Raw genomic sequence first — 15,982 nt, 5'->3', positions numbered from 1 at the left:
TGGATTCAAGCACCCGCACTTAGCAGTCCTGGCCGCTCGACTGCTTCAGGCAAAACATAACATTCAAAATGAGGGCCGGTCTCTGAACTGACAAAGAAACAGAGAGAGCTTTTGTGCTCCAACCTAGTTCTGCCCCACCCATCCCCCCTGGACCCACCCTGGCCCGTACCGCAGACCCTTCAAACCCAGTGGACAGTAAACACACACTCTGTCCTTCTTTTCTAGTGGATCTGATGTTGGCTTACATTACATGTTAATGGAATAATTCACTTAAATCTTAAATATTCGGTCATTGTTAATTTCATTTCAAACCTGACATTTGTCAAAGTGGATTTTAAAATGAGCTATACCAAATGACATACGGGTGAAAGACAATGACAATTTTCCTTTGTAAAAAATAAAAGTACATATTATTGGAATACGAGAGGAAGAAACAGAAAGCAATATCCTTGATCTGCTTTGATCTGTGATGTGTCTGTCAACAGTGTTAAACTGAAGCACGCAAACAGCGAAGCATCCAATACCTTCTGGGAGGTGATGAGTACAGACCACATATATAAGTATCCCAAGAGATTCACTCGGCTCTTGCACTATGGCCAACAATTTTCTTGTGAATGGCCCAGCATTCAATAAGGCCACTGTTTCACCATACACGCAGTAAGCAGCCAGCAATTTGCAATAAATACCGTTTATGAGCAGATTCTAGTTAAAACTGATTTCCAGGAAAATTACAAGGAGATTGGTTTACACAACCATGTATTTCCACCCACCGAGATGACCATCCCATCTGACCCCGTCAACCGCCCACCCACTGTCACACACGGGCCGCAGTGCCACGCTCGGCTGTGGGTTCCTGTTAATGGCTGGTATGTATTGGCACTCATTCAGCCCTTTGGTCTAGTGACTCCGCGAGGTTAATAAGAATCGATCCCGGCTGTAAACTGACTCATTCCAACTGCTCCACATCAGCTGTAATTCTAGCCCCCCCTCACCTTGACCCCTTTCACAGACACACACCTCCGCGTGTGTGTGTGTGTGTGTGTGTGTGTATGTGTGCATGCGTCTGAGACTGTGTCGTTCTGCGGAGTCATGTTTCAGGGTTTTGGCAAGGCCTCGAAGGAACGTTCCGTGCCGGGCCAGGGGCTTGCGGGGGTCAGGAAGCTAAAGTGCCATCAAGACAGTGCTTTTCTTACACAAACACTTTCAAAGAAACGCCAAACATTGCATTTTATTGAGAAGAGCACAGTGGGATCCAAATTCTGAAATATTTATTTCTTCTACCTTTTTCTAATTTAATAACATTTTCTTTTGCTGAAATTGCATGCAGCAGATCAGTTTGAAGTAAAAGTTTAAAGAACACAACATGAAGTTCCAAATGTCTATTGCTTGACATGTTGACAGGAAACACCTGAGCTGGCATCACAACACTAGACAAGCTTAATGTCGTTTCTGTTTTTAAATCTTAGAACTTTATTCATTTCCAGATTTAAATCTGCAATCCATAACTTTTGCCGTAACTTTCATTTCTGAAGTTACAGGTTACATTATGTGCATGTCTTTACTGAAATTCACAGCAATATCTAACCAGACAACTCAAAATAAAATCATTATTATAAGCAACCATTATAAATAACAGTAAAAGTGGTGATTAATTTGAACGATGATTCTTTATGTATTAGTAAAATAAATTGTGTGGTTGAAAATAAACAAAATCGGCTAAGCTAAATGTGATTTTTAATCAACTCCTTTCACAGACATACGCTATGTATTTCAAACTGTATATTTCAATTCATTTACAGATCTAATGACAACCAAGTGTATTAGTTCATGTTCGCTTTACAATAAAAAGCAAATTAAAGCGACAGTTCACCCAAAAATTTGAATTCTATATAATTTAATTTCAGACATTCTTTCTTCTGCAGAACATTCATGCATTTTACATTTGGCAGATGCTTTTATCCAAAGCATTGTACTATACATTGTATCCGAGTATGTGATCGAACCCATGAACTTGGCGTTGCTAGCGCCATCCTCTAACCACTGAGCCACAGGAGGGCACAAAAGAACACAAAAGAAGATATTCTGATATTGTGTTGTTAACTGGCACCCCCTTGCTTGATTTTTTGTCTATACAATAGAAGTGAATGGGTGTCGATGCTGTTTGATTACCAACATTCTTCCAAATATCTTCTCTTGTGCTCTGCAGAAGATAGTCATTCAGGTTTGAAATGAAAAGAGGGCGAGTAAATGATGACAGAATTTTAAATTTGGGCTTCACTTTACGCTTCCAGAGAAGAATCATTGTTTCATGTATAAAATAACATAACTATGTCATACTGTTGATAATTGTTCAATTGTAAAATACATATCTTTTTCTCCTATTAATTGAAAAGATAATCAAAATGCATCGTTAGTAAACCTATAAATATTCTGAGGCACATGTTACACGATAGCGGCTAGAAGTAAATGACGCTTCACATGACTAATGCACTATATCTTCTGAAGGCACATGATAGCCTTTTTTATAGCTTTTCTGATAAACAGACTGACTGAAATATAAGGCATTATATATATATACAATCCTTTTATTGTTTAGCACTATCTACTTTAGTAAACATTTTAAAAATCTTAAAATGTGTAGCAGAAGTAGATAAACTGGGATGGAATGACTGGGGGGTGTGAGCAAATGATGACAAAATGTTCCTTTTTGGATAAACTACTACTTTGAAAGGGAGAGGGAGATGAGAATGAGGGTAACGTGTGATGCAGAGTGAAAGAGGTTTGTATAATGAGACTTGGTTAATGTTCAACCAGGGTGGAGAGGTATCATAAATGTCAGACAGGCTCAGCAGGAGAGACTGAGATGTGTCATTAAACCTCTCTCAATGTTTCCCTTATAACCTGTCATTTTGCTTCCCTCATACGCTAATGTGTTCGTGTGTTGCTTTAGATATTAATGGTGTCCTTTTAGACAAAACATTCAGATCAGAGTTCATAAACAGACGACTATCAGGGAGGTACACATATTCATGCAGTTACTTCTTTCACAGCGAGACACTTTCTAGGACATTTCAAGAGTTCTCTTTGCTTTACTGCAAGCATATCTTGAATGGGGGTGAGGGGTATGAAGGCCGGGAAAGGTATGGCGTGTAAAGAGGGCCTTTGGCAAAAGGATCCCGGGATGAGGAGCTAGATGAATCATCAGGACAGGAGATGCTGTGCTGGTCCGTTCCGTGGCTCACTTCCGTTCCTGTATCCCGAGAGACGGGGTTGAGTAAGCGGGCGGAAATGCCGCCTCTTTGCCAACTACAGGCCACTGGAGCAGATGTTACTTTTTCTTTGAATCTACCCTAAGGGGACTTTTCGGGACAGACGAAACTCGTATCAAACCACAATTTATCTTTTTCCTGTTCGGAGTTGTTAGATCAAAACTAACAGAATTTTTTTAATCAAAGTATCAGTCAGAGCCTTTATGTGTTTATGTTTACATAACAGTTAGTCCAAGTTACTGTTTGTTGCTGGGAAACCACGACTTAAAAGTGAAAACATAAGGGGAAAAACATGCCATTACAATCAAATGTAGCGTTATGGAAAATTTGCTTGTTTTGCCCACATTGCTGTGTTAAACCTCAATTTAAGCCTGCATAGCGAAAGATTTTGGCTCGTCACGGCGGGTGTGGGGGAAATACCATTACAAGCGCGCTGCGGTTCTACCGTTATACATTAACAGCACTGAACCTCTGCCAGCAAGTCCTGCCAGTTTGTATTTCTTTCCCAGGATGCCCTGCTCCTCACCCCAACAGCTGCAGTGGGCGGGTGTCCGGGTGTCCTGGTGTCATAACATCATCAAGGCACAGAGCGAATGTCAAAAAAGGGAAAGTTTTGTGTCTCCTAAGAAACATGGAGGAGTGAAGTGAGCGATTGCTCTAAAATAGGCAAGAGGTGGGAAGACATGCAGGACAAACAGAAGCTGTCTTTCAGCTCACCCTCTGTCTGTTTGACCAGCTTGGTTGGGGGGCCGCTGTTGACGTCAGAGCTTTACACGTGGAAGGACAGTTCCCTGAACCATCACTGGACCATCTATTAGTATCCAGCTATAAATGCCCTTAAAATAATAATTATATCCTGATTTTAAAATCTCACCCTTCTGTAAGAGCAAACCTGTACCTGGAACAATAAAGGAGAAATTTCTCTCTTTTCAAGAAACAGTTCATAGTGACTAGTGACCACCTCTGTTAAACGGATAGTTCACCCCAAACTAAAAATTCTGACTTCATTTACACACCTTCGGGTGGTTCTAAATTGACTACCATAGTAGGAAAAACTACTTTATCATTTTTTGGTTCTTTAAACACAAAAGAAGATATTTTGAAGAATGTAGGACAGCAAACAGTTCTGGGCTCCTTTTTACTACCATTGTCATTTTTCCTACTATGGTGCGGATGAGTAAACAATGACCGTTTATTTAATCTTTCTTGAACTTTCCCTTGCATGTACATGTGAACAAGCTGAAGGTGGATCTGTCAAGAGTATGCATTCGGCTGTGGTCTCCAGCGGCAGAAACAAGGACCGTTAACAGTCGCTGTACAGAGGAAGTATCCAAACACACACATCCGTCTGTGGGGTCCAACCACCTGCTCGAGTGTGCGGCATATAGTGGACTGGGTGTGATGGAGGAGGTCTTTGTGTAAACACAACCATGGAAGTTTCCGGAGAGGGCTTTCCCAGACCTTAGTCAAACCTGGCCAAATTCTCTCTGCATCTTCCATGTCTCCTTAGCATTTCCTATTCAGCAATTATTCCGGAGAGTGAAAGCTCAGCTATCTCTAAAGTATTTGGTTTTATGTCCCACCAGGGGAGAAAAGCTTCCCGCTAATATTTCATTGTGATTTGGCAATCTGAAGCGATCTGGCTACAGCGATTGAAACTTCCTACAGCACTTGTGTGAAGTCACTTTTACTTTAATCAATAAACTGATTTAGCTCGCAGAGGATAAAGCTATTACAGAGATGATGCTAAAGGTCAACACCAAGCCAAGGGATTTGCAATCATTAAAGGACAAAAAAATGTAAATTAAAGGCTGGAATTCAAAAAACATTTATTATTAATCAGCAGACAAAAAACTTGTCCTGATCGACCACAAAAGACAAGGTAATGATAAACACCTCCAAATACAATACAAAACACATTATTTATCAAGACAAAGTGTAAGTAAGCAGCAACCAGCGAGTCTCTCCTACAGAGGACATCTGAAGATTGTTGCTAGGGTTATTGATCCTGCCGGGCATGAGGAGGAAGTTTGGTTTTGCAGATGCACTCTAGATATCAATATCTTTTATCAGAAATCAATGATGGCACAGTGTCATCGGTGATAAGAGCAAAGTAAATTCTGGTGCAACAGCCCTGTCAAATAATGAATGGCTCATGTGCCCTAAAACAATGACTGGATCAGTAAAAATCATATCGCAATAGCCATTCAAATAGTTATAGCCGATTAAGTCTTTAACCTTCTTCAACACTGGTATACATGATACCTAAAGATGCAGCAGACTGTCGGTTGATTCTTTATTGAATCAATTGAACATTATGTAACTATTACATCACACACAACGAAGAAAGACCTCTTCAATGATGTATACTGCACTGAACTGGGTTGGGGAGGGTGTATATTGACCTATTAACCTCCTATATTCTACACTCATTACTCACACATACAGAAATCCTTTACACAGGCAGTTAACAGCGAAAGACTTATACGGGGAAATAGGGGGATTATTGATTTTAGGGTGATTTGTCTGTAGAGGAAAGACACAGAAGGAGCGAGTTAAAGATTGAGGTGGGGACAGATAAGAGGTCAGTCCATCACGAAAACGGCCCCTCAGGCCGTATCCTATAGTGATTGGCCCTGTGTATGACTGAGCCACACATGTAACAGTTACACAATATGTGATTCCTGATTAGAAAACCAACGTGAATCTCATTTATGACTCTCTGTGTGTGTATAAGTCCAGACATGTCAATAGCATTTCGTATCTGCTTATCTTAGGAGTGATATGGACTGTAGACTTGTGGAAAATCAGGGAATAAATGGGTGTTGGATCTAGGCATGGGCCGGTATGAGAATTGGGCGGTGTAATAACTTTGTGATATATATCGGACATAAACATTATACAAAATTACATGATTTAATTATTAATTTTTCTGTAAACACATTTTAGTGGTTTTGAAACCTAGTCTAAAAGTTGGGATCAATACCAGATTTTCTGACACAGTAGACATTTATAAATATTTGATCTTTAGGATGTGTTCAGTTGCACAGAGGCGTAAAATAGACAGGGACTTGGACTGCTGGCTCAGCTGAATCAACTTGACTATTCTTCACATCTCACAGTAACCCTTCATGTTCCCTGTTCTTACATTTGTACCTTCCTTTTTTAAGCCCACATGGTTCCTATGCAGACACAGGATACTAAATGAGCTGTTTATTAAACATGAACAACAGGCTTCTGTGTATGTGAGATCAGTGGGCATCCATGGATGTGTGTATGTGGTCCTAGTTAACGTAACAGTGTGGGAACAAATGTAATATGCAATATTATAAGACTCTTCATTTTTGACTATGCAGGGACATTTTTTGGTACCCATTGAAAATGTGTCTAACTGCCAAAAATTAACTGTTTTTTGTTATCAAAGTTACACCTTTAGGACTGCTATGAAGTCCTTAAAACACATACATACAAATTGTTTATACATAAAAGTCTTAGATCATTGAAAGCCTGTATATGTGAAATATACATAGTGTAATGTATATATACTGTATATTGAAATATGTCCCGTAAAACTAGTTTTGCTAGAATAACTTTGGTGTCCTAATACTAAAACTATCTCCACCACGACCAAACCAATATATTTGCATGCACACATCATTGCATATAAGCCACAAGCCTATTTCTCTTACTTTTCTGCTACTCTTTGCTGTAAAGTAAATCAAAATTCTGCCATATAAAAATATTTAAGACGTCTTCTTAACGTCTGTCTACTTTGAGCGTTTCATGCATCGCAGGTGCGTGCAGAATACGTCGGAACGCGTCTGTTTTTCTCAAAAAGGCTCTCTTTGTAGTCGGCTCTGTCAAATTTAGTTTCATCTACATACATACCCGTCCCGTTTGCGTTTGCCCGTCCTGATTGCGTAACTCGAAAGACTCTTCCTCCTCTTTCTCCCCATGATCCCGAGACAACAAACTAAAGCCTTGTCTGCAGCACACAAGCCAGCAAAGTCCCGGCAAAGGCATTCAAATTACGTCGTGTAGTCCAGCCTCGATCGGTAAATGTCCCGTGTATCCACTGTCCCGGTGCGGTCGCGCGGAGGGGTCAGATGGAGTGTGTCGCATGAAACGTCCAATACGCTCCTATAGATGGACCCCGAAACAAATAAACGGGAGATGATAGAAACTTTAACGCGGATTAAATAAGAGCAACACAATCTTCCTTAGGAGAAAAGTATGGTTGTGAGCTCTCTCCTTTCGGGATTTGTGTGACGAAAATGACAAGGTCTGTCTGACGGAGTAAATCCAAACGCGTGTCTGATTTGAGCAAAGAGTGACTAAAATGAACTTTACTATGCGGTGCGCATCGCGCTGTGCAACTGACTGTGTTATCCGCTTCTTTCTCTTCTGGTTCTTCGGGATTTCAGCAGCGTGCAGGCTCGTTCTGTAGCGTGAATGGCGGGGGCGTGGCGTATCACCCCATGTGTTGAGGCTCGGAGGATGATTGGCTTACAGCGCACACGCCCAGAAAATGCTCCGCCCCTGGTTGACTGGTTGCGCAGTGGACATGTGAAGCAGAGTTAGCAGCAGAGCGTTTCAGGAAATGGAAGTTATTCGTTGGTGAAGGGATTAGAAACGACCCCGAAGGTTCTTTAACAAATGTTTAATACTCATACTGTAACCTCAAATTTAGCCCATAGACAAGCAAATTGCACATTTCAACAAGCTGTCTGGAGTTTTGTCTGGAGGTAATAATAACATGTAAGTCATAGATATTATGCAGCCTGTACTTGTCCCAACTAATGAGGGTAAGCTCAAGTGACTGGCAATGGTTCAGCTTCTTTTATTTGGATAAAACTATGAGGTGATGACTGTGCAGTTACATTAACAAACAAGTGTGAAGTTCTGGGCAAATGAGTGAATGAGCACTTTGTGTTTCTGTGTGTGTGTTGGGGGTAATATAGTCTCCTGAAACACATTACTTGGCTGAATGAAAAGCAGATGGACTCCTTTATTCCAGGAAACTCCTGTCACGAGAGGCTCTGAAGAGAGGGACACAGACAGAGAAAGGAAAATATGGTATGATCACCAAAAAGACGTCTCTTGTAGCTTCTAACAGCTCTGAAGATCCCCTTCCTTTTTTTCGTCCGTGCAATTTCTGTAATTCATTTAATTGCTTAAAAAGCAAGTGATTACCCCAAAATACCTTTTACATCTCTTCCTGAAAAAAAAACTAAGCTTAGTGTCAGCATTAAGTGAATCAACAATAAAATGGAAATGAAAATGCAAGAAATGTTGATAATTAGATTAACCAACAGAACAGTCGAGTCTATTTCTTGTATTGCAATTTTTGCAGCGCATTTTGTCTCAAAGCAGCAGAGTACACGGTGAGCAAGACAAAGGCTGCAAGAAATGAAACTCTTAAGATGTTTAGATGAAGTGGGACAAAGAGGTGAACCAGACTCATCTGAAAAAAGCCCGTCCTCCTCTGGTAAGTAACTAAATTGACAACTCATTCAATTACCCCCCAGATACCTGCGCTCTGCAAACGAATGACGTCTTGTGTTGCCGTCCCATAAAGGTAAAAAAATCCTCACATGTCTGGTCTGGATCGGTTCCCCTTATGCGGTTCCCCTTATAATGATCTGCCCGCTGCTACAAGATCTACAGGTTCTGTGGCCATCTTTAAGAATCGTCTGAAAACACATCTCTTCCGTCAACACCTGACCGATCAGTTCTGACTTCTATTTCTTTTCTACTCTTTTAAAAAAGAAATAAAAAAAACCTTCTAACTTAGTTCTGTATACTGGTAGGCTATTTGAGACCAGTCTTTTTGATTGCACTTATGCTTTTTGTTGTCCTCAAGCTGTCCCAAGTGCTTCCATTGTTTACCCCATCCTTGGATAAAAGTGTCTGCTAAATGAATAAATGTAAATGTACAATGAATGTCCATTTGCCAAAACTGATTTAGTTATAGAATGTTGAATTTCACTCATTGAATAGTTCAATTCTGTTTTTGAGACAACGATTAATTGTCAAGTCACAGTTAATATCCGTCGTAACCGTTTTCTCATTGGGAGTATTTTTTACCAACTGTGCCTCAAAGTTTTCTTTTTCAATCACACACATTGTCAGTTTTTCCACTCTTTACCCTAATCCTTATTTTCCTTCAGTCTCACGCAGAACCCTGCTCATTCACTCAGTCATGTACACCCATAAATCATGCTTTCGAAAAAAAACACACCCTTGCTCACATATATGCACGCTGATGACACATGATATTTTTCAGGGCCCCTCCGTGCCTGATCACTCTCTCTCACTCTCTCTATCTCACTCACTCTCTGTCTCTCTATCTTTGCATTCATTTCCTCTCGTTTGCTCTGCTCAACTCTCTGCTGACTCTCTCCACACATTCATCATTCTGCAAGCTGTCCCTTCTGTTTGTCTTCAAGTCTGCCGTGGTTTTACCAAACACACTTGCACGTAAACGCACACTCGCACACATTGTGAGGAGCAGGGCATGCAGTGCGCTGTCCAATGAAAGGCCACCTGCAATCCCTCTATTTCCTCCGTAGTCTCCTCTTTTTCTTTCTCTAACAGAGCACAGTATTATTTTCCTCGCGGCTCCTTCCTCAACTACTTTCCTGTCTTCTCGTTTTCCTCGTCATGGAGCGTCAGACCTGCCTCCCACCTGACTTGCTCCTGGAACAGATGTTTTATTTTTAGAGCGCTCTCTCACTTTCTCCCTCTTTCTTCCCTGCCCACGCTAAAATGAAAATGGGAGTCTTGTGTCTATATATGGCTTGTGAGAGAATGAGGTTTACAAGAAAAAACAGACTGTCATTATCACACCCATCTTGTGCGCCTAAAGACAAGCGAGTGAGAGGAGTTTGACCACACTGATGTTGCAGTTTTCTGTCTCAATTTCATTCGAATACATGTTTGGGGCCCTTTAATGTAGTTTTTAGGGGTCTTCTTTAGGTTTTCAGTTGATACAACAGATTTGCACACTTTGTAATTCTACTTTTTTTAACACAAGAGACATATCTTGGGTTTATTTAGTAATGTCTTGAGTCAGACAGACCTTTGACTTTGCTTTTTTCTCAAAGTAATTATTCTTGTCTCCTGTTGTCTCCGATCCCGTAGTGGTATGATTGACATTTCCTGTCTGTGAGGTCTTTCCAGGCTGTCATGTAGAGAATGGTCCTGTTGCTATTTGAGAAAAGGTTTCATCTTAACAACATAAACAAACGTTACTGCGCATGCTCACTTTTGTGACCCCACCTTAATTTCCGGAACACATTCACAAACAATAGAATGCCTTTAGATAATTTCTGATAACAATCAAAAGAAACGAGAAGAACCACTACTTGGCTAAACTTGTCTCTCCAATATATTGAATTTACACTTTGATACCAATTTCAACCGCTAGATGTCAATGTATCATACAAACCGACCAAATTGCAGGACCCATTCTACAAATTGTTTATTTAATAAAATGAAGATACAACAAAATCATAATGTTAATTAATATTAACATAAATTAAATCAAATATAAATAGTTATATTATTTAGCCAAACACAAACCGGAAGATAACAGGGGGTCAGGTGCACGCACGTCCGATGAAACGGTGTATAGTGTAACATGATAAACATATGAATAATGAATAAAGTGTGTATACACAACACACGAGTGATTGTATTTAACATAAAAAACGAAACCATTAGATTGCATTGCATCAAAGGTCCAGTGTGTAATGTTTTGGAAGGATGTACAGAAATGCAATATAATAACCATAACTATGTCTTTAGAGGTGTATAAAGACCTTACATAAAGAAGCCTTGTGTTTTTATTATCTAAGAATGAGCTATTTCTATCTAGATACACAGCAGGTCCCCATTACAAGGAATTTGTCATGTTGTTTCTACAGTAGCCCTAAAAAGACAAACTGCTCTACAGAGCGCATTTTCTAAATATGTCATCTCCTTCTGTAAAGAAGCGAAAACATGACATCATCTAAGTTCTGTATCAGTCGCCGTAGTGCTTCAAAAGAGAGACGTGGAGTGAGCAGTTGGTTGCAATTCACAACCTCACTGCTCGATGTCACCAAATTTCATACACTGGCCCTTAAAGTCGAGGATAATTAACAAAATATTATTATTATGAGTATGCATCTACAGAGATGATCTACTGTTGTCCACCAACATAAACACAACCAGTCAAAAGTTTAGGATTGCTTGTCAGTTTTTATCTCAAGGTGTTTGTTTCAATGTTTAAAACCGCTTTCGTAGACAAAAATATAATTGTGACAACATTTATATTTCTTTCATTAGAACACTACAGTTCACAGAAAAAAAAATTGGAAATGGTTTAATTGGTCAAATTAACGAATTAAATCAGCCGATAAGAGTCTAGCATAAATGAAAATTCTTTCAGTAGTGTTCAAAGCCTCCCAGGTTAAGACCTCAAGAGGCTAGATTATACAGTTTTGCAATTTCTAGGCAAAGGTTGAGTACTATGAAGATGCTAAATATACCAGAGTTCATACATTTTTTTATGCTTTTCAAAAGATTCCCACTGTTGCAATTCTGTTATTCTATGATTTTGATTTCTAAAATATGGGGAAAAAATCTAAATACATTTGCCTGGTAAGAAAACAATGGTAGTCTACGAGATGTCCTCAGAAATATAACACTACTGTATGTCTTTCCCCTCTCTCTGGAAAGAGAGGTGTCAGTGAGAGGGCACATAGGAGAAAAAATATTCTGTCCATAAACTATTGACCTCTGATCCCATCCCCCTCACCTCCCTTCATGGTCTCCATTACTTCAACTTTAACCCCAGTTCCTCCTACTCTCCCCCCTCCCAAATGCCCTTCTCCTCTCACAGAACCCCACTCAAAGCCCATGAGCCACTCTTAAATGTTTTCCTCTCGCACCCTTCTGCTGTTCTTTTTAAGGAAGTTGTTTTACTCTTGAGAAAGAAAGCAAGTTGTTCCATTTCTGCACGCTGTGTGCAGTTAACGCCATTCAATGTGAACATCCTGGCATTTCCTTCAGATAAATGTTTCTTACGGTCACAGTAATGACAGAGCAGGATCTGAGAAATTTCTCTGCTATCTGATAGTGGCTGATTTCTGTCCAGTGTGAGCAGGCCTAGAAAATTAAAGGCAGAAAGCAGGACATAAACAAAAGCCTTATCAATGTCTCGAATCGGAGTCATACAACAATAACCAGGAAGAAACGGACCGATATGTCTGTGCATAAGCAAACACAGACACAAATATAAGTAGTGTTGGATGAAGCACATGAGGAATGAGACAAAACAGTGGCAAAGCAAAACAAGCAGGAAGAAAGAGCCCGCATCCAGATGCCCTCATACTACACGGTATGTGCACACTAAAGAGGGAAAAAAGATAAGCCCGACTAGAACACTCACCTCCCTTTTCCTCTCCTCTCTCGCCAATATTTTTGTGTCTGATTTTGGAAATTACAAAGTGATCACTTAATCACGAGACACCAGACCTGGACTTATTTTTGTCTGCTTGTGAAACTGTAAATGTCCTCTGTAATGTGTCTAGCAGCATTCAAATGCCAGTCTGTTTATGCACGCGTTTGCAATTACAATGATATTCATGGAATATGCTTCCTTAAAAGAGCCTTTCTTACTGGTTTGCGTGTGAGCAGAACTGCAGGGACCGTAACTGTAGGGTAGACCCACCGGTTATTAAGAGTTAAGGAAGGGTGGGCAGTCATCCAGAGACCTTGCTCTATTTATAGCCTTCAGACTGTGTGAAAGTACTTCGAACTCGTAAAGAGCTGCCAAAATCCCTGAACTTCTGTGTATGTGTATATATGTGTGACACTGAGTATTGAACCTTGTCAATAGTAAAGATTTAAACTTTAATCCATGTGCTATAAGAGAAAAACATCAGGAATGAAATTTTGGAAACTGAGGACTGTTCTGGCGCTTTTCTCTATAGCTCTGTTCAACTTGATGAAAATCTACGTCTGTGTTATGTTTGTGTCCTTTCCCAGTTCTCTAGCTGCCATGCTTGGCTGTGATTTCTTATGCATATGGCCTCAGAAAACCCATGCCTCGTGCCTTAAGGCTAGGGTGGCCTGCAGTGAATAATCATAGAAACCTGCAATTTCACCCTGTATACACAGACATTAAAAAATATGGCTGAATGAGACCTATTTCAGTATTGAGGTGGAACTAAACTGTTAGCCATCAGTGAAGTGTGTTAAATTTACAAGCTATTGTGGTCAAAACCCTTAGCACTTATGACTCTGTTAATGAAAGACATTCACTGCTTAGGCAGACATGCACTCAAGGACACATACTGTAAGCACACTAAAACCTAGCCAACTGCCTACAGATGTAGTATTTTAAGGCATTATATACACACTTCTGACGCAAAGTCTGATTTCAAATTTAGGCATCTAATTTGCTTTATTGTGCTGTTAGCTTAGCAACATGCTAACGGCAATTGTTGTTTCTGCACTTTTGTTGCTGCCTAAAATAGAAGTCGTTAACTTAAAGTGATCGTTCACCCAAAAATGAAAATTCATTCATCATTTACTCAACCTCTTGTCAAACCTGTATGACTCTCTGTCTTCCGCAGAACACAAAATATCTTTTTGAGAAAGTTGTTAAACGATCAAAGCTGGCTCCCGTTCGCTTCTATTTTATGGACACAAAACCAGTGCAAGTCAGTGCGTGCCAGTTAACAACATTCTTCCAAATATCTACTTTTGTGTTTTGATTAGGAAGGAAAGTGATACAGATTTAAAATGACATTGTGAGTAAATGATTGCAGAATTTTAATTTTTGGGTGAACCATCTCTTTAAGAGGTTGACTCGTTGACTATTTGTATATTACATTAAAGGTTACCAGTCTATGTTTTTGGAACATATCTTCATGTACATTTGTGCATCACTGCGCTTATGCAAAGAGACAGTAGCCAAGAATAAGAAATTCTGGGTCAAACAGTTGGCAAGGAGTCCACGAGCTCCCTGGATCGTTTTGCACCAGGAGAGTTCAGAGAAGCGCACACAAATACTGTCAATTTTTCACATAGACTTGTTTTACAAAGGATCAAGCACCTGGAACAAATTCAGGCGGTACCGACTGAGGATGGTGGATTAAAGCTTAAAGCTCAGACACCTTTTATTTCAAATGTTTGCTCAGCAGGTCACAACACATACATCATATACACACATTCTCTTTTATGCTCTGTTTGCATGCATATAGGCATTGACTCAAAACAAAGACGTCCGCTCACTGCTTACTCTAAAATATACCTCCACGGCAACGTATGGCCTATATGCACACAATGTCACCGCGGACAGCTCGCACATGTTCGTTCTGCCCGTTTGTTTGCACGCCAAAGAGTTTGTTTGATATTGACAGCGCCTTGCTGACTATCATACTTGGCAGCGGTTACTAGGGTTGTGTTTCAGCGTTTGAGTCCAACTTGTGTGGTTGTGTGGCACTGTGTTTTGGAGTGTGTCAAGGTAGCATTTTGCATGCTTATGTATGCATTTGCAAACGCTTGCAAATTTGGCCCGTACGTAAATCCCGAATACCGTTCCACCTGCTTGTGCAGTAACGTGCGAGTCAATTCATAGAGAATGCATGCATTCTAATTTCATTTAAAAGGTGTTGGTTGATGGCTATTGACACCCTGATAAGGCAAACACTATTATAGCCTGTGAGTTGAGCTGCAGTCATGGTTATTTAAAACTGTAAAGTGGAACTTGATGACAGAACGAGTCTGGGCTCTGTAAAATACAATACTTGCTTACACCGCTTGCGCACTAATGCTCCTGCTATTGAAACTCTTGCTGACAGAGCTAGCAGACTAGCACGCTAACCTTCTCCACGTCCGAAATCACTGAAAAATAAGAGTTTTGCCACTTTGAAAGGAAATTCAGACATTTAGGAGGAAGAAGTTGTGTTTTTTTCTTTTTTTTGTTGGACATTTGCCTAATACTGACAGGCTTCCTGCTCTGTGGCGGATGGCGTCAGGCAGGTGGCCAACCATCGCGGTCAGAGTATTTATTTGTTTATTTGCCCAATAAACTTCTCCACAGTCATCTTGTTTTAGCAGCTGTCCTGTCAGTGGATGGTGAGCCACGGAGAGGCTTCAGGTAACCCTGTCTCTGTTTGCCCCTGCTGGGCAGAAGGACAGCTGAAGGGTTTGAGAGTCAAAGGACTTGTTTGACGTGTATCAATTCCAGTCACGTAAATGTTTATGAACTTTAGAATATTAAGCCAGAACTTGATCTGGTCTTGATCTCTCTGGATGTTTCAGATCTACACATCTACAAAGACTTGATTGATGTTTAGTAATGGTGACACACACCATTCATCTTAGCTCTGATGGACCAGGCAACATCAGCAAAACTGTCTTGGGAATGTTTAGAGAATGATTCTGGGATAACCAATTGGGAAAATGGTGAAAGAAATCAAAATTCCCGTATTGACAATGCATGCCTACTGTATGAATGTATAGTTTGTTAGATAAACATAGGCAAGTAGTCATCAGATACAAAAATTGTGTTAAGGAAAGGGAAGTATTGAACAAAAGGACGCACTCGTTGCAGCACAGCAATGTGTTTAGTTGGCAAACATTATTTTATTTGTTAACCTTGTTGTTTTAAACCCATATGATAAACTTTGAAAAACTAGTAAAGTGAGTTAAAATAC

The 15,982-nt window shown here is 40.1% G+C and overlaps 1 protein-coding gene and 1 long non-coding RNA gene across 3 annotated transcripts in view; one reads left to right on the top strand and one right to left on the bottom strand.

Moving 5' to 3' along the window:
* Positions 1 to 7,696, bottom strand: part of plekhh3 (pleckstrin homology, MyTH4 and FERM domain containing H3) — a 35,897-nt gene extending 28,201 nt beyond the window's left edge. Inside the window, exon 1 of the mRNA XM_056753535.1 lies at positions 7,158 to 7,696. Coding sequence (XP_056609513.1) covers positions 7,158 to 7,292 — 135 coding nt within the window. The 5' untranslated portion in view covers positions 7,293 to 7,696. The remainder of the gene's footprint in view (positions 1 to 7,157) is intronic.
* Positions 7,697 to 7,865: 169 nt separating this feature from the next.
* Positions 7,866 to 9,167, top strand: LOC130426779 (uncharacterized). 2 transcript variants are annotated; one of them, XR_008907226.1, is made up of 4 exons: positions 7,866 to 8,027; positions 8,231 to 8,345; positions 8,643 to 8,757; positions 8,848 to 9,167. It is a non-coding gene; the product is annotated as an uncharacterized LOC130426779 (long non-coding RNA). The 2 variants fall into 2 exon arrangements; XR_008907225.1 differs by having other exon boundaries at positions 8,623 to 8,757.
* Positions 9,168 to 15,982: the final 6,815 nt, after the last annotated feature.

The sequence above is a fragment of the Triplophysa dalaica genome, chromosome 7, assembly GCF_015846415.1.
Source record: "Triplophysa dalaica isolate WHDGS20190420 chromosome 7, ASM1584641v1, whole genome shotgun sequence".
Lineage (NCBI taxonomy): Eukaryota > Metazoa > Chordata > Actinopteri > Cypriniformes > Nemacheilidae > Triplophysa > Triplophysa dalaica.
This window is presented reverse-complemented; position numbering and strand designations above follow the sequence as displayed.